This window comes from Ochotona princeps, chromosome 30 (assembly GCF_030435755.1).
Source record: "Ochotona princeps isolate mOchPri1 chromosome 30, mOchPri1.hap1, whole genome shotgun sequence".
In the NCBI taxonomy this organism is placed as follows: Eukaryota; Metazoa; Chordata; class Mammalia; order Lagomorpha; family Ochotonidae; genus Ochotona; species Ochotona princeps.
In genome coordinates this window covers 4,074,234-4,097,415 of record NC_080861.1, presented here as the reverse complement: position 1 = coordinate 4,097,415, position 23,182 = coordinate 4,074,234, and the positions used below count along the sequence as shown (strand labels likewise).

General features: G+C 49.1%; 1 protein-coding gene across 8 annotated transcripts in view; it reads left to right on the top strand.

The window, feature by feature from the left end:
• The window catches only part of CEP63 (centrosomal protein 63), a 35,016-nt gene that overhangs the window by 2,562 nt on the left and 9,272 nt on the right, over nucleotides 1–23,182 (top strand). For 6 of the 8 annotated variants that reach the window (XR_009244415.1, XM_058657076.1, XM_058657074.1 and 3 more), the window contains 10 exons: nucleotides 2,618–2,686; nucleotides 3,769–3,946; nucleotides 7,825–7,920; nucleotides 8,644–8,766; nucleotides 10,147–10,260; nucleotides 12,032–12,265; nucleotides 12,484–12,623; nucleotides 14,588–14,725; nucleotides 19,501–19,615; nucleotides 21,952–22,149. Coding sequence is in view for 7 of the 8 variants with exons in the window: in XM_058657075.1 (XP_058513058.1) it covers nucleotides 2,618–2,686; nucleotides 3,769–3,946; nucleotides 7,825–7,920; nucleotides 8,644–8,766; nucleotides 10,147–10,260; nucleotides 12,032–12,265; nucleotides 12,484–12,623; nucleotides 14,588–14,725; nucleotides 19,501–19,615; nucleotides 21,952–22,149 (1,405 nt within the window). In the remaining variant the exon portion in view is untranslated. The remainder of the gene's footprint in view (nucleotides 1–2,617; nucleotides 2,687–3,768; nucleotides 3,947–7,824; nucleotides 7,921–8,643; nucleotides 8,767–10,146; nucleotides 10,261–12,031; nucleotides 12,266–12,483; nucleotides 12,624–14,587; nucleotides 14,726–19,500; nucleotides 19,616–21,951; nucleotides 22,150–23,182) is intronic. The other 2 variants (XM_058657078.1, XM_058657073.1) reach the window with 1 other exon arrangement.

Here is a 23,182-nt window from a genome sequence, read left to right as displayed (position 1 = left end):
GTTGTCTTGGTGTAACTGCAGGAATAAGTAAGATTACACCAAATGTAGGGCGCCACATTTCCATTTAGCCATGTGTGACAAGGAACATCAGATTATCAAGTGGGATTTATCATTACAAAGGAAGTGGACTGTGCCTGGCTTGCCACCCGCCACCCGCAGTGCAGAGCGCCAGGGTGACTGCACATAGGTCAGAGTTCAGGTCAGGCTGGTGCGAGAAGTTGGTGCTGTCCGCTCTGCTCTGTACTCCGAAAAGTGCAAGCTGATGGTGGGTGTGGTGGTTGCCCAGGCAGGTGGGGAGGGGGCTACCCAGCGGTGGGATTGTTCTCCATGGGGGGCTGCTGCTGGTCCCTCCTCCCCACTGCAGCTTGCTCGAGCAAGAATCTGTCTCGCTCCTAGAGCGCTGTGTCCATTTCCGATGGTTTGCTGTTTGTGGTGCTGCCGCCTGGTGACCATGGTGGTGTCACGGTGCAGTGCGGCTGTGTCTTCTGCCAGGAAGCGCTCGCACAGACCTGCTGGTGCTGCAGTGTGGCGTGTGGTGAAGCGCACGAGGCTGCACACGAGTTGTGGCTTGAGTCCTCTGCCTTGCCTCGGACCCAGGGCTGCTCAGCATCCTGTGGTCAGGTTGTTCAGCTCTGCAAGCCCGTTTCCTGTGTCTTTTGGGTGTTGCGAAGATTGAACTGGCAATGTGTACAGACATGGAATTTGAGCTTTAAGTGACTTAACTTGTGTGAATTATTGGCTGTCATCCTGAAAATACGTTGAGGTGTTGTCTATCACCAGAATACATTAATGCTTGTGATAAGCATGACCTGGAGAAGTTGACTAGTGGGGTGTTCAGGTGTCACCACAGGGACCATCAGAGGCAGCATTTTTGCCTGATTTTTTTCTGTCCCATACTGGCCTATTAACTCCTTGGAAAGGCTGTGTTGCATTAGTTTATACAGTGGCCTGTGTGCAGAGTAAAGGAATCTACTTCCCAAAGCAGTCGAATGTTTAAATGAGACGGAGCTTCCATGTAGAAGCTGTGTTCAGAGTCAAACCTTTTCCATCTCGGGGTAAGGAGCACTCTCTCTGGAGTGGCCTGAGGTTGATGTCCATTCTGAAGAGCAGAGGGGGAAATGGCTTACACCACTTGAGCACTTGGGATGTTAGCGTCCTTCCCTTTTCATGGCACTTGGGCTTCCTCCCCTTCTCCATCCTCTGTGTAGTCCAGCCATGAGCAGCTCACATGGGGAAGGGGCCTGGGTGCGGGTATGTTCAGCCGCCAGCTGGGCTGATTGCCGCCCTGAGGGCGAGGTAGACTAGAAGCAGGACAGGTGGAAAGGGCTGTTCCAGGGCAGTGTGCCTCCTCCTGCAGTCCCCTGCTAAGGCCCAGGGCAGTGTGCCTCCTCCTGCAGTCCCCTGCTAAGGCCCAGGGCAGTGTGCCTCCTGCTGCAGTCCCCTGCTAAGGCCCAGGGCAGTGTGCCTCCTGCTGCAGTCCCCTGCTAAGGCCCAGGGCAGTGTGCCTCCTCCTGCAGTCCCCTGCTAAGGCCCAGGGCAGTGTTCCTCCTGCTGCAGTCCCCTGCTAAGGCCCAGGGCAGTGTGCCTCCTGCTGCAGTCCCCTGCTAAGGCCCAGGGCAGTGTTCCTCCTGCTGCAGTCCCCTGCTAAGGCCCAGGGCAGTGTGCCTCCTGCTGCAGTCCCCTGCTAAGGCCCAGGGCAGTGTGCCTCCTCCTGCAGTCCCCTCTAAGGCCCAGGGCAGTGTGCCTCCTCCTGCAGTCCCCTGCTAAGGCCCAGGGCAGTGTGCCTCCTGTAGGCACCCTCACTAAGGACCAGGAGCTGTGTGGTGCAGAGAGGAAGGTTCCTGGTGACTTTCAGGGCAGAGGGGTGCCTCCTGGGCCTGTCTCTCCAGGGTAGTAGCATCCTCTGTGGTAGGCTGAGCCCAGCCTCAGTGTTACAGCTTTTCCCCTTGCCTGTGTGAAACCCAGTTCGTTTCTTTCCTTTGTAAGGAAGCTGTGTGGGTTCCCCAGCCTTGATCAGGACTTGGGCCTTGTGTGGGAGTCCAGCAGGAGTGCAGAGAATGGTGGGTGTTCCTTTAGGTGGACGTGTGGTTGGCCCTCATTGCCATTGAAGTCCTTGGTGTCTACAGTTCATATTCTTTTTTTTTTTTTAATTTATTTTATTACAAAGTCAGATATACAGAGAGGAGAGACAGAGAGGAAGATCTTCAGTCCTATGATTCACTCCCCAAGTGAGCCACAATGGCCGATGTGCGCCAATCTGAAGTCGGGAGCCAGGAGCTCTTCCAGGTCTCCCACGCGGGTGCAGGGTCCCAGTGCATTGGGCCGTCCTCGACCGCTTTCCCAGGCCACAAGCAGGGAGCTGGATGGGAAGTGGAGCTGCCGGGGTTAGAACCAGCGTCCATATGGGATCCTGGTGTGTTCAAGGCGAGGACTTTAGCTGCTAGGCCACGCCGCCGGGCCCTACAGTTCATATTCTGAATCACTGCCTTTTATTTCTTCATTGCTATTTTTAATGCCTTGGTTTACACTCTCAGGTTGTGAGTTGGAATGGTTAGAACTTTAACGGAATGGATTTTCTCATGAATTGTTCATGACTTTTTTCCCCCTTTTTTCCCAGTTGCCAAAACAAAGGGGATTTGGTAATGGAGGCTTTGTTGGAAGGAATGCAGAATCGGGGACACGGCGGGTAAGTGGGCGTCCCTTGTGGCTTGGATGGCACATGCGGGTTCTGCTCTGGCCCTTCTGGTTGTGGGGGTAAAAGCCGGAGTCGAGCATTGGCTGAGCTGATCTCTGGCACGTGTGGGTAGGGCCACGGTCATGTGACACTGGGCCCTTTTGTGGTTTTTTGTTTTTCTTTTAGGATTGATTTGTTTGAGAGGCGGAGTTAGAGAGAGAGAGCTCTTCCATCAGCTGATCCGTTCCGTGGCTGGCCTGCAGTGCCCAGGGCTGCACCCGGGTCTGCCCTGTGGAGGGCAGGGGCCTAAGTACTTTGATGATCTTCCCACACACATTAGCAGGGAGGTGGGCCAGAAGTGGGGCAGCTGGGACATGGACTGGTACTCCCATGGAGGCTGATGTTGCAGACAGCGGCTGAACGGGATGTGCCACAATGCTGGCTCCAAGCTGGAAGTTTTTCTTTATTCCACTTTGTTTTCCAAACAAGAAAGCAAAAGTACAGAGGTTCTGTGACACAGAATAAGTGCTTTTTAAATAAGTATACAGGGCTTGGTACCGGGAGCTCTGCAGCCATTCTTGACAATGGAGCACGTTTATGTCCTCCTCTGTTTGCACTCTCTGCTAGCTGGCTCTCCCAGACGTGGAAGAGCGTGAGCAGGTTTCTGTTAAGAAGGCAAGTTGCGGAAGGTTTCTAAGAGTAACGGGAGGAAGAGAGTTGAAAATGAACCTGGCCCTGCACAGTGTTCTTACATAGCTCTGAAACTGTGTTGTCATCTGCCTGCCTGAGAGCCAGCTTGCCTTCCAGGTGAGAATGTGACAGGAGGGGTGCTGGCTGTGGATGCTCACCCCCCAGCCATACTGAAGCCTTGGGTCTTGGCTTTGGGGTGCCTGTCGGAGGAAGACGCAGCACTGTGGAGTGACCGTCGTCTTGACAAGGACACTGGCACCCAGAGCTCAGTAGCCTGTCCTCTGGTCACTGCTTGGCTGGCACTGCTCCGCTGCAGGTGGCCTTACCTTGGGAGTGTTTTTGTATGAAAAATAGGAAGTGATTTGGGTAATATGCTCTGTTTTGAGAAGTCTTTTCTTCTTCAGGGGGTTTTTGACATCGTGTGAAGCAGAATTGCAGGAGCTCATGAAGCAGATTGACATCATGGTGGCTCATAAGAAGTCGGAGTGGGAAGGGCAGACGCACGCGCTGGAGACCTGCCTGGACATACGCGAGCAGGAGCTGAGGACCCTCAGGGGCCAGTTGGAGATGAAACACAAGGAGGTGGAGTGGGGGGTTCTCACCTTTCTGGTGTCTTGACTCTGCCTTTTATATTCAGCATGTTTCATATATTTCATTGAAGAATTTGTGTACCAAGTTATTTTATTGTTTTTAGTAAATTCTGATTATTTTAGAAGAAAAATTCACTGTGAAAATGTATAAGAACATAGCTATTCAAAGATCATTTTATGTTCCTCAGCTGTAGCTTCGCTGAGAGCGTGGAAAGGGGCCTCAGATGCTCTCTGTGTGGCGCTCCTGTGCTGTGTGCCTTTGTTCCCACTCCGAGTCTCCTGGGAGCTGTTCGGGCCTCGTATGGCTAGTATGAAAAAGTTAAGACCCAAATTCAATGATTTGCCTCTTTTGTTTAAACTTAGAATAGTACTGCAAAGGCTTTTCACTCTTGCTGAAAATTAGAAAGAAAACTTTCCTGCTATTACTCACTGGTGCTGGTAGTTCGGGGGGGAGTTTATCCAGTACACTAGGAAGATGTGCAGAAGCAGAAAGCAGTTAGAAGTGCCAGGGCGCCTCCGAGCGGCCCGTGGCTGTCCGTCTCGGGAGGGCCGGGGAGGTGGTCGGGAACCCAGGCCCGAAGCCGGGGCTCTGCTTCGCTGGCTCGCTGCTGTCTGGGGCTCTTTTCCAGGTGTGCATCCTGAGATGTGCACTGAGGCCGCCAGTGCCTGATGACATTTCCAGAGCAGTCTAGACGTGTTTCAGATGGCAAGGAATGGGTAGGCTAGTTAACTGCCTCTGCTTGTTAAAAGACTCTTAGTGGTTGGCCGGTTGTACTTTGGGTCAAAGCAGTACATAGTGATATTGGCCATGTCAAATCCGGCTTTATGAAAATGCCATGTACTAAGCTGCAGGTTATTTAAAATGTCGGTGGACGTTTGGGAATGTAGTTTAAATCACATCTTGTGCAGAGGTGTTAAGGTGATGGGAAAGTACACTGGGAATCCTCTTGCATTTTTAAAAATCATGCTTTGGGCAGGGTCCCATGCTTGGTCCTGCCGAGCTACCTGGCTGCCACTTCCTTATTTCTCTCAGAGCATAACAAAAGTCGAGTTGTTTGGTAAGTTAAAGTGTTAGGGCTTTCTTGGTTTCTTTTGTTAGAAATAAACATTGTAAATACCATAGATAAATATGGTGAGAATATTTAGTCACTCAGAGGCTGGATTTGAACTTGTATTGAGCTTTGGTTTTGATGTCAAGGGCATTGTTGCTATGACATAAATACCTTAAAGAGAAATTAAGGGATTCAATTATAGGTTCAGTGGTATTTAAAGATTACAAATCTGGCCTGGGCACATACAGGAAATCTAGAGTTGCTGCTCTCTGCTCAGTTTGTGGCTTCATTAACCAGGCTGCTGAAAACTGGTTAAGTTTCTAGAAGTGATGCATTTTTACCAAATACTGGTGATAAGAATCTGTTCCACTGAGTTCGTGAAATTGTGTTGCACAAAAACACTGCTTTCAAAGTGTGAGTTATAACATGTTCATGATACAAGTTTAGGAGTATGTGATTTAACGGAAATACGGCTTATGGTTTCAGTGTTACTTGTTTGAAAGCTCTAGGATTAGAAACACTTCTATGATCTAAACCAATAGGACTCAAATGATAGTTTGTGATAGGACCCCAGAAAGATAAAAAGCTTATACTGGAGTGCGGATTCGTGCCTTGAGTCCGTCTCGGAGGCAGCTTGGCTGTGTCTCCTGGCAGAGCTGTTGGGTGCCGGCCCGGCTGCTTGGGATGGAAAGCTGCACCCTGCTACACGGTGTGGAGAGGCACCAGTAGAAGCAGCTCACCTTGTGAGTTAATGCTTCCCGTGTTTTCTGCTCGCAGCTTTCTGTTGAGTTTGAGTTGGTTTTAATGGGCGTTTTTGATGCTAGATTCTTCCAACTCCTAGTAGAGCAAGTATTTGGGGTCTCATCTCTGCCTCTTTTAGAACTGAATGACTTCAGACATGTGACTTAACCTCTGAGCCTGGATTATCATGTGTGAAATTTGGATGTAATGTATTTGTTCCAGTGTCATGAAGATTGAGTTATTATACAAGAAGACACTTTTTAAACTGTAAACCATGTTTATAAAGGTCATTATTGCAGTTGCTTTTTCTGTCATCTGTGTTATGGTTAGAAACCTTCACCCTCACTCTCATGGTGGAACTCGTTTCTCCTCCTTTCCCTGAGGAAATTCAAAGGTGGAGTGCCCATTATGAAGCAGACACTGGCATAAAACCAACTCAAATGCCCGCAGTAACCAGGGGCCAGGCCTGAGGTCAGGAGCCCAGAATTCCGTCCTCGGCTCCCCTGTGAGCTCCTGGGGTCCGTCACCTGGGCCGTTTTCCGCTGCTTTTCTGATGCATTTGTAGGGAGCTGGATTGGAATCAGAGCGGCATGAGCTCAAACCAGGGCTCTGACTTGGGATCCTGGTGTTACAGGCAGCAGTGTGATGTGCTGTGCCACAGCACCAACCCTACTAGCTTTGTTTAACGTTCTTCTGATTTGATTGGACTCCCTCACATGCTTTCTTCCTCACAATGCTAGAATTTGAGTGATAATCATGTCAACCCCTTATTCTTTAGTTTATTTTCAATTTATTTTAAAGTTCCCATTTGGCGTGTTATGATGAAATTATTACCTCTTGTTCCTTTTTTCCTCTCTCCACTTACCAATAGGTGGAGAAGTTTTGCAGCCTTTGCGTAAGAAGCAGAGGGAAGGAGGTTAGAGAGAGCGCCCGTCTGTGTAGACTCGGCTGCTCTGCGGATGGACATGCGCTGCCGCTCTCCCCTGGGCCCTGGCTCCTGGAGCCGTCACCCTGCCTGCCCCAGTCCTGGGAGGCAGGGGTCTGGAGCCGTCACCCTGCCTGCCCCAGTCCTGGGAGGCAGAGGTCTGGAGTCGGATGCGGATGGACATGCGCTGCCGGTCTCCCCTGGGCCCTGGCTCCTGGAGCCGTCACCCTGCCTGCCCCAGTCCTGGGAGGCAGGGGTCTGGAGCCGGAGCTGGGTGGGAAGCACAGTTAGACTGCTACAGAGTGTGCCATCTGTTTTCTTCTTTAATTTTTGATGATGTTTACATAGTTGATCAGGGTGGGAAGGGTCGAGCATTAGGGGAAAGTGGGTAATACCATTGTTTGCAAATCTGCTTTTTTCTGTCCTGTATCTGAGGGAAAGGGGGCGGGGGTGTAAGTGGAGAAGCGACACCCAGCCTCCCAACTGCCTCAGTACCCAGCGTGGGGAACAGCCAACTGATGTCACCCAGGGCCCCTGATGGCAGCAGGAGCGTGGCCTCGTCAACAGCAGGCTGAATCCTCACCCCCAGAGTAGAGATTCTGATTGATTTTCAAGTGAAATACTACTGGATATGAACAGATATGAGGGCTAGGCACGAAATGGTTGTGACAGGCATCATCGTTAGAAAGTGGGTGAGGATAGCTTACTCTGGTGTGTCTGGCGTTGGGTACACAGCGTGGCAGGTGCAAGTCTCTGTTTTACTCTGATAGTACTGTTTTGTGCTTTGAGTCCAGTCTTATTCCTAAGGTCTCATAGATCGTGGGTGTGAACCATGGCTGGTTTCCAAGATGCTGAAGACCTTAGTTTTCTTTAATGATAACATTTATTTTGATTAAAATAGTTGGGGAGAACGAATCAGAGCATGGGAGAGCATGAATTTCCATTTCAATTTAGAAATTCTAGAACAGGTGTTTGTTCTCCATTTGTTTTAAATAACTGTATATTTGACCTCCTGAGAAGTGAGATATTATAGTATGTGTGCTTTGGAGAACTTGAGTTTACAAGTAAGTCCAAAGGTTATTTCTTATTTCTGCGTTGCAGGGGTATTTCAGTGCTGATAATGAAAACCATCATCACCTATCTGCTTTGCAGGTTGGAAGGTTGCATCAGCAGATGGAAGAACATGAAAAAATGAAGCAGGAAATGGCTCTGGAATACAAGCAGGAGCTGAGCAAGCTGCATGAGGAGGTGGGCGCTAGCCATGTGTGCCCCGTGCGTTCTGTCCCTTGACTGGGAGTCAGTGTCCGCTTCGTAAAGAGCCTTGTCGGATGGTGTGTTTGATATTACCCAGAATAAGGATTTGAAATGTATTTCTTGAAAGAGATAGAGTTTTTTGTATAATGCTGTGATATTGATATCAAAATTATTTTAATATTTTAATTTTTGAATTAAATCAGCTGCTGGATTTGAATAATCGGTAATGCAAAGGTTTAAAGAAGCATTTTGGGGATTAAATAAGAAAAGTGAGAGATTTTGTGTATTCCATCAATTACTCTTAAGATTTAGTAAAAATACTTGTGATTTTATTTAATTCCAAAATAGTCATCTCCTGCTTACTGTATTTCAGTGATCCACAGGAAGATGGTTGAGCACTACAGGCCTGCAAATAGTGAAGTTTTTATTGGTTGCTGTAATTACAGGGGTTAGGAGTGGGGTCCTTAAAACAAGGCTGTTAAATTGAAGTTTTGCCTAATATAGTCTTTTCTTTGACTCAATATAGTCCTTTTCTCATGTTTATTTTCTCTGTATGATTTCGGTTTTGTTTGTGTTTTAGTTTGTAAACCTAACATACGTTTATCTATTTCCAGTAGTTCTGTTTTGCACTGCTCTTGCTTTAATAATAATAATTTGTGCTACCACTGCTGTTTATAAATTCTTGGATTTTAAGTATAGAAATGACTGTTTCTATAGTTAGGCAGACTGAAGAGAAGCTATGAAAAGCTGCAGAAAAAGCAAATAAGGGAATTCAGAGGAAATGCCAAAAATCACAAAGAAGACCGTTCTGAAATTGAGAGATTAACTGGAAAAATAGAGGTATGTTCACAGTAGTAATTTGTTGCTGGTGCTTGCCAGTCCCCATGGGGAAGATGGTGTTTCTAATGGCTCAGGCTCATGAGCCATTCCCCGCTGTCCCTGAGACTGCCAGCGGGCTGTTGGAGAGGCTGGCCGTCCCATCACCCTCCAGTTGCCTGTGGGTAACAGGGTTAGGAGCTGTCAGGAGTTCTCAGCTCGGCAGGACCACTCAGAGGACGTTTGGGAATGTATGGGGACTTTTAAAAATTATTATTACCGAAATGACTACGGGTGAAACTGGCATTTAGGGGACAGGGAGTGAGGACATTAAACGTGTGGGACAGTTACACACGGGAAGGATCATGGTAGACAGGACAGCAGTAACCTTGCCCGTTGAGAGACAGTGAGTAGTCAGCAGCAGTCCTCCTTGGGCAGTGCCCGTGCCCTCCCTCTCTGGGCTCTCAAGCATCTGATGTGGTGGGGACGTAGTGAGGGGTGAGACCCCTGCTGTCTGCTCTCAGTTCCCTTTAGTTGTAGTAAGCTGTCACTTGCCTCTTCCGAAGCCTGGGTAACTCCCTGGTTGTCGTCTGCATTGACTCCTGGACACTGAAGGGACTGCCGTGAGTCAGCACTGCTCAAAGCTGGGTGAGGTGTCTGAACCTCTTCACTGCCACTCTGATGAGTCTCCTAACATTATGTATGGTAACAGTTCCCACATTGATATAGATAAATGTATACCTACACATACATATGCATACATATTCATTTTCTTGATGGTGCAATTCGAAATTACTTATCCATTTGTCATTGATTTTGTATTGTTGGATTTGGATTATAAAAGTCTTAAAATTTAATACAGATTTCCCATGTTATTCACAGCTGTACAGCTTTTTTGTTGAGATAATCACTTGGATATTGAAGGATTTTGTGTCGTGTGAATCTGCTTGGTTTCTGAGTTTTAGACACAAGAAATAAGAAATGGGTTAGCCAGGTACTCTCCTGAAAATGGATTTAAACCTGTTCAGTTCCTACGTCTGGATATCAGATATTTGGATAGTGAGGGTTATCTGTGGTTATGTTTTGAAACTAAGAGAACGAAGTTATCTTAGTCTCAGTCCTCAAGAAAATCAGGATTGTTACAGCAACCCTTAGGTGGCAGCAAATCCATGAAAATCCTGCTGAGGCCAGGTGCAGCCTGCGAATGTGAGGGTGTGAAATCTAGGCAGAGGCCCGGAGGCCGTCGTAGGAGACCACGGCAGCCTTCCTGGGCAGTGCACTCGCTCAGTGAGTGAAGGGCCCTGCTGTGGAAGAAGGTGCCAGTGTACCAGTAATGTGGGCAAGATTGCAGTAGGAGGGCACAGTGACGGGGGGAAGCACCTGAGGGCGCTCGTTCCTCTGCAGGAGTTTCGTCAGAAATCGCTGGACTGGGAGAAGCAGCGTTTGATTTATCAGCAGCAGGTGTCTTCTCTGGAGGCGCAGAGGAAGGCGCTGGCTGAGCAGTCCGAGATCATTCAGGTAGGCCTAGGACACTGTGGAAGACTGGGAGCAAATGAACAGATTTTGGTGAAATGGAACCACCTTCCTGTGGCTTCCTGGTGCTGATCTGTCCGCCCAGGATAACCCTCCCCTCTGCTGTGGGAGTGTGCGCTCAGCGTCTGCTCGTGTTCACCTCTGTCCCGCCATTGCACACGGCTTCATGCTCCCTCTCTGAGCATGCTCTGGCCTTGTGCCCGTGTGCTGTCTGCCTCACTCACCTGCCATTGTCTTGGGCGCTCATGTTCATACGCGTCCTTGCGCTGGCCTTGCGTTCTCTCCCCATCTCCCTTTGTGTCTCTTGCTACAGTCTTCCTCCCCTTTGCCATTTCCTTGTGTGTCTCTGGATTCTGCTTCTCTCTGGGCCTCGTTTCTTCTCAGGCTGGGGTCCCTTGGCCAGCCTCTATGGATAAATGTGCTGAGAGACTCATGCTGTGTTGGGGCTCACACTAGGAATAAGTGGTACTTTTTAAAGTTTTTTTAAATTTATTTTTACTCCCTGCCTGCCTCCCATAACAGCCAGGGCTGGGGAAGGCCTGACCCGAGAACCCATGTGAATTTCCCTCACGGGCCGTTTCCTGCTGCTTTCCCAGGTGCACTAGCGGGGAGCTGGACTGGGAGTGGAGCCGCTGAAGCAAACTGGTGTCCATGTGTGATGGTGGCCTCAGGAACAGTGGCTATACCTGCTGTGCCACAATGCCAGCCTTAGCAAATCATTTTCTAGGTCATAGTAAGCTATGTAACCAGAATAGGCTCAGAATATCCTGAAATGTACAATACAGTTTTTTGATCTAAAGGATAAAGTACTATAAAATCTTAGTAGCGGTGAGGTATTGTTAAAGTCTAACTGTTGCCTCAGATTGGCAAAAAAACAAATTGAGTCTTAATTTTTATGGTTCTCAGTGATATTCCTGGAGTGCTATTATTGATTTCATATACTTTAATCAAATTAGTACAATCCAATTTCAAATTACTTTTGTGATGATCAACTACGCATAATTAAAATTTCATTGTTAGTAAAAACGGGGCTTTTATTTACCACCCTTCAAGAGCCAACATTTGTTTTCCCTCCTAATAGTATCTGAATTATTATTGATATTATTGATAGTTCAACTGGAAAAATAGGTTATAAGTTTATTTCTCATCCTCTCTTAGCAAACTCATGTGCTAATGTGCTAATATTATGTGCTAATGTGTGATCATCATTTTTCAAACATTTAAGTAAATTCCTGTAGACTGTAACCCAGTGTTAGTAGTTACCATTATCTTCCAGACTGCCTTTCTAGTGAGCTGACATGTGATGTTCTTACAAAATGGAACTCTGCTTCATTCTAGTCTTCTTGTTCGTTAATTATTCTTTTAACATTACAGTGTTGGGCCCGGTGGTGTGGCCTAGTGGCTAAAGTCCTCGCCTTGTACGCTCTGGGATCCCATATGGGCACCGGTTCTAATCCTGGCAGCTCCACTTCCCATCCAGCTCTCTGCTTGTGGCCTGGGAAAGCAGTCGAGGACGACCCAAAGATTTGGGACCCTGCACTCCTGTGAGAGACCTGGAGGAAGCTTCTGGTTCCTGGCTCCGGATCGGCACAGCACTGGCCATTGCGCTCACTTGGGGAGTGAATCATCGGACGGAAGATCTTCCTCTCTGTTTCTACTCCTCTCTGTATATCTGACTTTGTAATAAAAATAAATAAATCTTAAACAAACAAACATTACTGTGTTACCTAATGATGAGAGATCTATGTGTTTTTAGGCTCAGCTCACCAACCGGAAACAGAAGCTAGAGTCTGTGGAGCTCTCCAGCCAGTCGGAAATCCAGCACCTGAGCAGTCGGCTGGAGCGGGCCAACGACACGATCTGTGCCAATGAGTTGGAAATAGAGCGCCTGACCATGAGAGTCAACGACTTGGTCGGAACCAACATGAACATCCTGCAAGAGCAGCGACAAAAGGAAGATAAATTGAGGGAGTCTGAAAAACTCTTAGAGGTGTGTTTAAAATTACCAGATTGGAGGAAGTGTGTCCATAGGTAATTTAAAAGGAGTTAATTAGCCCAGAAGTTGGTTCTGAAATGCATGATTCTTTTCTATTCTGTAGCTGATGGAGCAGCTGTTGATTGCTTTATTACAGTCTGATCTGGCTTCCTTTTTTTCACATAAAAATCATAATAATGAAGTCTGACTTTTTTTCTGAGTTAATTTTTTAGGCTCTCCAGGAAGAAAAGAAAGAATTGAAGGCAAATCTTCAGTCTCAAGAGAATCTCCTCCATGAGGCAAGACTGCAGCAGGAGCACCTGCAAGCCGGAGTGAGGGCCGTTGACGTGCAGCGCACAGTGCAAGCCTCAAGGTCAGTTGAGTTTTTTTTTTTTTTTTAAGATTTATTTATTTTATCACAAAGTCAGATATACACAGAGGAGGAGAGACAGAGAGGAAAATCATCCGTCCGATGATTCACTCCCCAAGTGAGCCGCAACGGGCCAGTGCGCACTGATCCGAAGCTGGGAACCAGGAACCTCTTCCGGGTCTCCCACGTGGGTGCAGTGTCCCAATGCATTGGGCCGTCCTCAACTGCTTTCCCAGGCCACAAGCAGGGAGCTGGATGGGAAGTGGAGCTGCCAGGATTAGAACCAGCGCCCATATGGGATCCCGGGGCTTTCAAGGCGAGGACTTTAGCCGCTAGGCCACGCTGCCGGGCCCAAGGTCAATTGAATCTTAAATATTATTTTTATTTGTCTTACCCATTTGGTGGCTTGGCATTAGCCCTGGTTTTAATATTGTATGTTCATAACGTTTTGATCATATCACAGGGTTGCTTAGTTTTGGTTTTAGGGTTAAATTATTATTATTATTTTTTTTTTTTTTAAGATTTATTCATTTTATTACAGCCAGATATACACAGAGGAGGAGAGACAGAGAGGAAGATCTTCCGTCCGATGATTCACTCCCCAAGTGAGCCGCAACGGGCCGATGCGCGCCGATCCGAAGCCGGGAACCTGGAACCTCTTCCGGGTCTCCCACGCGGGTGCAGTGTCCCAATGCATTGGGCCGTCCTCAACTGCTTTCCCAGGCCACAAGCAGGGAGCTGGATGGGAAGTGGAGCTGCCAGGATTAGAACTGGCGCCCATATGGGATCCCGGTGCGTTCAGGGCGAGGACTTTAGCCGCTAGGCCACGCCGCCGGGCCCTAAATTATTTTTTTATAGTGTTATTTTGTGGCTGGGTTTTGTTTTTGGCCTCTAGTTCGAGTCCCTAGCAAACTGACATTAAGAATAACAGAAACAGGGTCTGGCGTGGTAGCCTAGTGGCTAAGGTCCTTGCATATTCCGGGTTCGCATATGGGTGCCAGTTCTAATGCTGATGGCCCCGCTTCCCATCCAACTCTGCTTGTGGTCTGGGAAAGCAGTGGAGGACAGCCCAAAGCCTTGGGACCCTGGGAAACCTGGAAGACGCTTCTGGCTCTTGGCTTTGGAGTGGCACAGCTCCTGCCATTGTGGCTACTTGGGGAATAAACCAGTGGGTGGATCTTCCTCTCTGTCTCTCCTTGTCTCTGTAAATCTGCCTTTCCAATTAAAATAAGTGAAGCTTTAAAAACAAAACAAAAAGATAAAAATGCCTTGGCCATTCTGCACTCTGGGTGAAATTTCCGCACAGCTTCTCTTCGTGGAGTAGGGCATTAGTGCTGCCCGAACGGCTGACCTTTGAGCCAGTCCTTCAATTTCTTTTCTTTCCTTTTCCTTTCTTTCTTTCTTTCTTTCTTCCTTTTTTTTTTTTTTGTTTAAGATTTGTTTATTTATATGAAAGACATTTCTGATTCAAGCAAAGACCGGGAGACAGTCTTCCGTTCACTGGTTTGCTCCTCAGTGCCTGTGAGGAGCAGGCCGGGCCAGGCCTTGAGCTGGCCCTGGTGGCCACACTGCTGAAGCTGATTACTGCGCGTGAACTGTTGTCACAAGAGCTTTGTAGGGCAAGTAGTGGAGTGTGCTGCTTTGCTGGCCACGCTTGGATTCTTGCCAGGATGGCACTGTAACCTGCCAGTTTCCTTGACTTATCAAGGATCAACAAAGTGATTTTGCTATTTTTCCTGTATTTTCCCCCTGAAAAACGTGCCCAATCTCGATTCAGAAAGCAGTGAGTTGATCTGGGCTGTTTCTGAGCAGCAGCACCTCTCGACTCTGCTCTGCCAATGTTCTCTTGACGAAACGACAGAGTCGCACGGGGTGTGCTTCCCCACGAGAGGCAGGAAGCACAGGCTGCTTGTGTGTTCCTTGTTTGCAGAGACGGAAGCTCTTGAACCATCTGTGTGCTTCCATAGGCCGGCAGCAGCGGCCCAGGCAGAACGGAAGGCTGCCTGTCAGGGCCAGGGGGACTTGGACAGCGTGCTGTCACGGCTGGATGTCACGCACAGCAGTGAAGAGCTGCTGCAGGCGGAGGTCACTCGTCTCGAAGGCAGGTAGATAACACACACATTGGGAGCCCCGGGTGGTTCACCGGAGTTTTTTATTATTATATTGATAGATAAGCTAATATAACAACCTTAGTGACCGCATTAAGTACTTTTTTTTTTTTAATGCCCCTGGGGAAGCAGACCAAGGGCTTCGGGTTCCTTCCCCAAGCAGGAGACCTGCAAGAAGATCCTGGCCCGGCTTGGACCAGCCCCGCTCCTGCATTAAGTACTTTTCTCTAGTGTCTGCAAATGGCCTCACTCATTTCATTGGGAAAATGGTAGCAATTAGAAAGAAGGTGCTGTGCTGACTGCCACCTGGTGTGCCAGTCGCCTGTGTCTGATCATAATTAATCGCTGAGGCTGTGTGGACGTGCAGGGCCTGTGCCCCTGACACCCACGCGTGCACGTGTGCCCTGACCTGTCACTGTGGCTGTGTGGACGTGCAGGGCCTGTGCCCCTGACACCCATGCGTGCACGTGTGCCCTGACCTGTCACTGTGGCTGTGTGGACGTGCAGGGCCTGTGCCCCTGACACCCACGCGTGCTCGTGTGCCTGACCTGTCACTGACTTCCTCTCTTCTGAAGCAGCAGCATATTTTTGTTTCTGTATGATCACTTCAACTGGTAAAAAAAAAATATGCTATAATATTTCCCATGTTGTAAAAATAATTAACACTTTTATCTTATAGTCCTGTCTTACACGAACCAATGGGTGTGGCTGCAGCCCGATTCTGCCCACCACACACTCAGCCTTCATGTACACTAGTGAGAGCTGCAGCCTAGTTGGAGCGACCTGCAGTAACCTCCGCCAGGCCTGCCCCTGCCCTGATTCCCCTGCTTGTCAGTATGTACAGCAGACTGGTCCCGTCTGTCCCATATCCCGTTCTGCTCTCATACATGGCAATAGGCATGAAGCCTAGTTCAACCCAACCAACCCCACTATCCAGCCCACACACCTGCTGGCAGGTGCCACTCCCTATCTAGTCATGCCTGTCCCAGTCATGGTTCTCATACTCACCAGTCCAAGTGGGAGGTGCCCACTGTTTCCCACTGGACCCACTCCCACTGCTGGATCCTGTACTCTACAGATGGTTCTGCAGTTTCGCTTGACAGAATTTTCCGCCCTGTGCCAGCATCTGTCAGCTGATGCTGAGGCAAAGCCCAACCAACCCTCACTCACTCTGACTTATGCATGCACCAGTAGGAACAGTCAGCCCAGCCTGACTTTCCTCTGATCCAGCTCACATGAGGCCAACAGGTGTTGCAACCCTGCCTGGCCTGGTCTGCCCCATCCCAACTCATGCTCTCCAGTGGGAGTGGTGGTCCAGCAGGGGAGTCCTCCACACCTCCTACCGAACATGCACCCTTCCCCCTGGGTCTCACATGACTGCTTGGGTGCTGCGGCCCCATCTGGCATGTCCCGTCTCTCCTCAGCATTTGCCAGTGGGTGCTGTAGCCTGGCTGGGCTCGGTCCACCCCCAATTCCAGCTCACACTGGTGGGAGCTACAGCCTAGCCCAACCCATCTGGCCCCCAGTTCTGGCCCTCATTTGAACTGGCTTGAGCTGTGACCCAACCTGGCCTGACCCACACTCTATTCTGGTGCTCAGATTCAACAGTGGGTGATATGAACTGACCCAGCCTGGTTCTCCCCCAACCTGTGCTAAATGTATGCCAGTGGGTACCATTCCCTGGGCTGGTCTGGGCTGCTCCCTTTCATGGTTCTTGCACTCACCTTCAGGGGCTGTGTCCCAGCAGAGGAGTTTCCCAGGCTCCTCCATCAGAACCTCTGCCAGTGCCACATCTCGTGCACACCAGTAGGTCCATGGGCCAGCCCTACTCAGTCCCCCTCCTGTCCTAGCAGGAATATGGCATTTCCTGACTGGCCTTCACCCTTTCCAGTTTTTACTGTTGAATGTTACAGCCCAGCCCAGCCCAGCTTGGTCCACACCCAGACACAGCTCACGCATGGCACAGCAGGGGCAGAAACCTAGCCTAGCCTGTCCTACACCTACCGTGGTTCTCACGAGCACCAGTGGGTGCTGGAGTCTAGCCCAGTCTGGCACACCCCAGATCCAGCCCACACTTGTGCTGAGAACACTGCAGCCATGCCAAGACTAGACAGCAGCCCCCACTCTGGCCTTCACGCTCACCAGTGGGAACCACAACCCAGCCAGGGCGTCCCCTTTGCTTCCCAACACACACCTTTGCTTCCTAGGCACAGATACTGCACGTGTCAGTGGTTGCTCTGACTCGGCTTGGCCTTTGCCTGCCGCTGACCCGGCCTGGCACCAGTTCCAACTCTTACAGGCGGGTACTGAAACCTGGCCCTGCTCAGTCTGCTCCCATCCCTGGCTCATGCAGACTGGTAGATGTGACAGACAGCCTAACCCAGCATGACCTCCACTCTTGCCTGGTTTTTGCACTGTGCAAGACATTTTTTATTTATTTATTTGTTTATTTATTTATTTATTTATTTTTAAAGATTTATTTTTATCACAAAGTCAGATATACAGAGAGGAGGAGAGACAGAGAGGAAGATCTTCCGTCCGATGATTCACTCCCCAAGTGAGCCTCAGCGGGCCGATGCGCGCTGATCCAAAGCTGGGAACAAGGAACCTCTTCCAGGTCTCCCACGCGGGTGCAGGGTCCCAATGCATTGGGCCATCCTTGACTGCTTTCCCAGGCCACAAGCAGGGAGCTGGATGGGAAGTGGAGCTGCCGGGATTAGAACCAGCGCCCATATGGGATCCCGGGGCTTTCAAGGCGAGGACTTTAGCCGCTAGGCCACGCTGCCGGGCCCTGTGCAAGACATTTTAACTGTAGAATGTATAGGTTGAAAACCGGTGCAGTGGCTCAGCAAGCTAATCTGCCTGCAAGCACCAGCATCCCATATTGGTGCCAGTTCTGGTCCTGGCTGCTCCACTTCCAATCCAGCTCCTTGCTAATGGTCTGGGAAAGCAGAAGAGGATAGCCCGGGTTCTTGGGATCCTGCATCCATGTGGGAGACCTGGCGGAGGCTCCTGGTTCCTGGCTGTGGATCAGCTCAGCTCGTCATTGTGGCCATTTGGGAAATTAACCAGTGGATGGAAACTCTGTCTTTGTTTCTCTGTGTAGATTCACCTTTCAAATAAAAATAGATAATTTTTTTTTTTAAGAATGTATAGTAAGAGATATAGTACACACACTGAAAGACCTCAGAGCAGTTTAAATAGTAAATTTGAAGTAGAAAGTCTTCAGGAAGTTTTACCTCCAAGCTGTAAGAATTGAAAGTCAGTTTTTGTGAGGTGATTAGGGGAATGAGAGTTGATGAGGCTTTAATCAGGTCAGTGCTGGTCTGTTTTTTAAAGATTGATTGATTGATTTGAGAGAGTTACACAGAGAGCAGGAAAAGGAAGAGAGAGAGAAAGAGAGAGAGAGAGAGATCATCTCCAGCTGGGCACAATTACCAGAACTTGGCTAAGCCTCAGCCAGGAACCAAGAATTTTATCTGGGTCTTCCACATGGATGCAGGGGCCCAAGCCCCTCTGCTGCTTTCCCAGGCACTTCAGCAGGGAGCTGGATAGGAAGTGAGCAAATGAGCACAAATTAGCACCTGGGTGGGACTGCGCTGTTGCAGGTGGCGGGATTATCAGCTACACCATGTCACCAGCCACTGATGTGACTGTTAAACAGGCAGTGTCAAACTGAGGTACGCTGCAGTCAAAGAGTGGTGAAGGCCACCTCACAACCAGGAAGGCTTACTGATTTAGAAACAAAAAGATCACTATTGGTAGTAATAAGAGAGGTGTGTTATTCCTGCTGCTGTTCTGTCTGATGGAGAGAGGGAGTTTTTTAATTTAAGATTTATTTACTGAATGGCAGAGTTGCACAGACAAAAAAGGAGAGACAGAAAGATCTTCCATCTACTGGTTTATTCCCCAAATGGTCCCAAGAACTAGGGCCGTCCCAAGATGAGCCAGAAGCATCATCCAGGTGTCCTATGTGGGTGCAGGGTCCAAGCACCTGGGCCCTTTCCCACTGCTTTCCCAGGCACGTTAAACAGGGAGCTGACTTGGAAATGGAGCAGCGGGGCTAGCACCAGTGGCCATGTAGGATGCTAGCGTCACAAGACATGCCTTTACCCATAGTGTCAGCCCAAGAAACTGATTGTTGACTAAGAGCAACTACTTAGTCTGAGAAGCTGCTTAGAGGAAATTAGTTTGTATCTAACTATAATTCCTGGAATTTTTCTAAGCAGTTATGTTTTGCTCATTAGTCTATATGATGGGTAGAAAGATTGCATTCCCCCCGCTCTTTCACTCTCTAATGCCCACAGTAACTGGCTAGATCGGAGCTAAAGCTGGGAGTCTCTGTATTACCCAGATCTCCCAGGTGGGAGAAAGAGCCCAGTTACCGGAGTCATGACTGGGTCATGATAGGAGTCATGATACCGGAGTCATTAGGCTCTGCATTAGGAGAAAGCTAGGGTCAGGACGCAGAGCTTGAGACTGAACCTAGGTGCTCCGATGTGGCGTGTGAGTCGAGGCCAGACACCTGCCCTGGGACTTAAATTTTAACAGAGGGAAAGAACATAGATAAACACATTATCAAAAGTTATCTCCCAAAGGTTGAGTTGAATTTGGCTACCTCAGGTGATAAGAAAATTGGAAATGAGTTTTAATTTGAGCTTAAAGTAAGATACTAGCAAAAGCTTTCTTGAACATCAATAAGTAAATTCAATATTCAAATGTATGGGATTAAGGTTTTTATTGTTTTAACTGATTTTATTTTTGGGATACAGTTTGGAATCTGTGAGTGCAACATGTAAACAGCTGAGCCAAGAATTAATGGAAAAATATGAAGAACTGAAGAAGATGGAAATACATAACAATGAGTACAGAGCAGAGATTAAGAAGGTAACAGTCTGTGTGCTTGGACTGCATAGTTGTGGTTAGGACCGAGCTACAGGTTAGGGGGTCTCTCTTCTTTTTTAAGATTTATTTATGTTTATTGGAAAGTCAGATTCATAGAGAGGAGAGACAGAGAGGAAGATCCTCCATCTGCTGGCTCACTCCCCTCGTGGCGGCAGTGGCCAGAGCTGAGCCAACCGAAGCCAGGAGCCAGGAACCTGGAACCTCTTCAGGGTCTCCCATGCGGGTGCAGGATCCCGAGACTTTAGGCCATTCTCAACTGCTTTCCCAGGCCTCAGGCTGGGAGCTGGGTGGGAAATGGAACAGCCAGGACACGAATTGGCACCCACATGGGATCCCAACATCTCCAAGGCGAGGACTTTAGCCCCTAGGACCATGCTTGGCCCACAGGGATCATTTTTAATGAAGAGAGACATTCCTGCTGCTTGATGCTGGGGCACAGAAGAGCGCCTGGAGTGTACAGGAATGTGTTTCTTCTTTCACATCTTCCAAGAGATGTTAGGTGAATTTTCAGTCATTTAACATTTTTTTATTGGCTGATGTTGCTTATAAATTTTTTTGAAGATTTATTTATTTTTATTGGAAAGTTAGATATACAGAGGGCAGGAGAGACAGAGAGGAAGATCTTCTATCCGATGATTCACTCCCCAAGTGAGCCGCAATGGGCCAGTACGCGCCGATCCGAAGCCGGGAACCAGGAACCTCTTCCAGGTTCCCACATGGGTACAGGGTCCCAAGCTTTGGGCTGTCCTCAACTGCTTTCCCAGGCCACAAGCAGGGAGCTGGATGGGAAGTGGGGCTACTGGGATTAGAACCAGCGCCCGTATGGGATCCTGACAAATTCAAGGTGAGGTCTTCAGCTGCTAGGCCTCGCCACTAGGCCTGCTTCTGAAATTTTTAAGGTTTGTTTAGAAGGTGAGGAGATCATAGATATGTGTGGAGCGTGTTGAGGAGTAGATTGGGAAGGGAAAGGTGGGAGAGAAGGAACTGTTTGCCTTCTACCTTTGTCTCGGGAAGAGAGAGAGGCTGTCTCTTCATGCTGCCATTCTTCCTGGGATCCTGGGCAGGGGAGTGATGAGAAGGTGACAAGGGCAGCCTAGGGGGTCATCTGATTGACAGAGCAGGGGGAATGTGGCTTCCCCCTCAAGAACCTAAGCTAGCCAGCTGCCTGTCCCATTTCATATTCCTTGCAGAGGTTTCTGCATCTTTGGAAGGGCTGCTGAGGGTACAGGTTCAGTCCCAGCTTGTAGTTACTACCTGCTTCCTGGGGGCGTAGGACTTGCCTATCCCAAGTTTGGAGCTCTGTCTAGGGGATCCCACTCGTGAACCAGAGATCTCCCACATAGTGCCAATGGCTGTGTCCCCCGCATCTTCGTTGTTACTCTCTTTGCACAGGAATCCACCATGTAGGCCGTGTAGTCGTATAGCGTATGTCTCATACACGCACACACACACACGCACACACACACGGGTTCTGGTCTCTGGGGTTGGAGATCCTGACGTGGCTAAGGCTGCCATCAGATGAAAGAATGTGCAGCTTGCTGGTACCAGGCGCTTTTGGTGGGCTATCCCCACAGTGGGCTTGGTGGCCTGGCCGGGGGGCTTGTTGCTGCAGCTCTGCCTACATCAGAAGGCCTTACAGACCCTTACAGTGGGTGTTAGTGGTCTGCTCCCCCCGTGCCCTTGCAGATTTAACAGTGAAGAGTGGAGAACAATGCTGGACGCCTGTATAATTAACACAGACTTAGGGTGAACCAGCCTAGAATGCCAGCCGGTTCTTGGCTGCCTTCCTCCCAGCTGTATGATTCGTGCTTAGGTGGACCTAGGCAGTTGCCTGCAGCAGAGGATAGGTGTGTTTTTCTTCTGTGCAGTGAAGTAGTTCATCTCCTTGGTGCTGAGACACGGGAGCTGCTTGTCCCTTCGTCACTGGGCTGTGGCGTTCTGTTTGTTGGCATCTACATAGATATATTTTCATTCTTTCACATCTAGTCTGTTTCTTGTGTTTGTATTTGTTATTTATTAGTAGTCTATGGATCAAGAAACCACATGCGCAGGATGTTTAGATTTGCAGATAAAAAAGAAATGGAAGCCGCAGGTACTGTTCCCTGGACTCTGACCCTGTCCTTGGTCTCCAGGTGAGCTTCCTGCTTAATGAACGATGGTGTGTAGAACCATCTCCCTTCAGCACAGACACACAACTTGGTAGAATGCTGATTTTCTGAAGATGGAATCTAGAAAGATTTCATGTCTTGGGGTAAACACTGCCTTGTTTTATTGATTAATGTATTCGCTCCCTAACTGCTCTCCTCTGTGCTTCGCAGTTGAAAGAGCAGATCTTACACACCGAACAGAGTTACAGTTCTGCCCTGGAAGGGATGAAGATGGAGATCTCCCAGCTCACGCGGGAGTTGCATCAGCGAGACATCACGATTGCTTCTGCGAAGTGTTCTTCCTCAGACATGGAGAAGCAGCTCAAAGCCGAGATGCGGAAGGCGGAAGAAAAGGCCGTAGAGCACAAGGTGACCCTGGAGCCACTCTTGTTTGAAGTTTAATTTCAAAGGTGGAGTTTAGTAACTGGGTAATATTTTCTGATATTTATTTCAGCTATTTGTTTTTAGTTACTTCTTTTAGCTGAAGAACTCTGGGTAACAAGCAGTCTTGTTGACGTTAGGTGGGGAGGTGAGACAGAGAGGGACAGGTGCCGAGAGGAGCAGGAAGCATGCCAGGGAGCCCCAGATGGAGGCCATTCCTCGGTGAGCCCTGGGCCTGGAACAGCTTGAGCTGAGTGACAGGCTGGCTGGGACTAAAGCTGGCCTCCAGGTGGCGTTAGTGGAAGACCAAAGACTGGAAAGCAGGGATGGGCTCCCGAAGGGCCCTGACGGTCAGGGAGGAGTGCCATGAAGGTAGGGCAGGAATGGCAGGGAGGTGCCCTTACGGTCAGGGAGGAGTGCCAGTTGTATTTTTTTTAAAGATTTATTTATTTTAATTGGGAAGGCATATCAAACTTTCAAAGAGAAGGAAAGAGAAAGATCTTCCACTGATTGACTCCCGAAATGGCCACAGAAGCTGGAGCTGAGCTGGTCCGAAGCCAGGAGCCAGGAGCTTCTTCCAGGTCTCCCATGTGGGTGCAGGATTCCCAGGTTTTGGGCCGACATCTGTTGCTTTTCCAGGCCATAAGCAGGGAGCTTGGTGAGAAACAGAGCAGCTGGGGCCTGAACCAGCACCTTTATGGGGTCCTGGCGCTTGCAGGGTGAGGGTTTAGTCATTCAGCCGCCGCACTGGGCCCACTGGCTGGATCCTGAGGTTGTAGAGAGCAGTTACAAGCAGGAGGAAAGGGGCTGCTTGGTGGGCCCGGTGTGGTGGCCTAATGGTTAAAGTCCTCGCATTGAACGTGTCGGGATCCCACATGGGTGCCAGTTCTAATCTCGGCAGCCCTGCTCCCCATCCAGCTCCCTGCTTGTGGCCTGGGAAAGTGGTCAAGGATGGGCCAAAGCCTTGGGACCCTGCACCCGCATGGGAGACCCAGAAGAGGCTCCTGGCTCCTGGCATCAG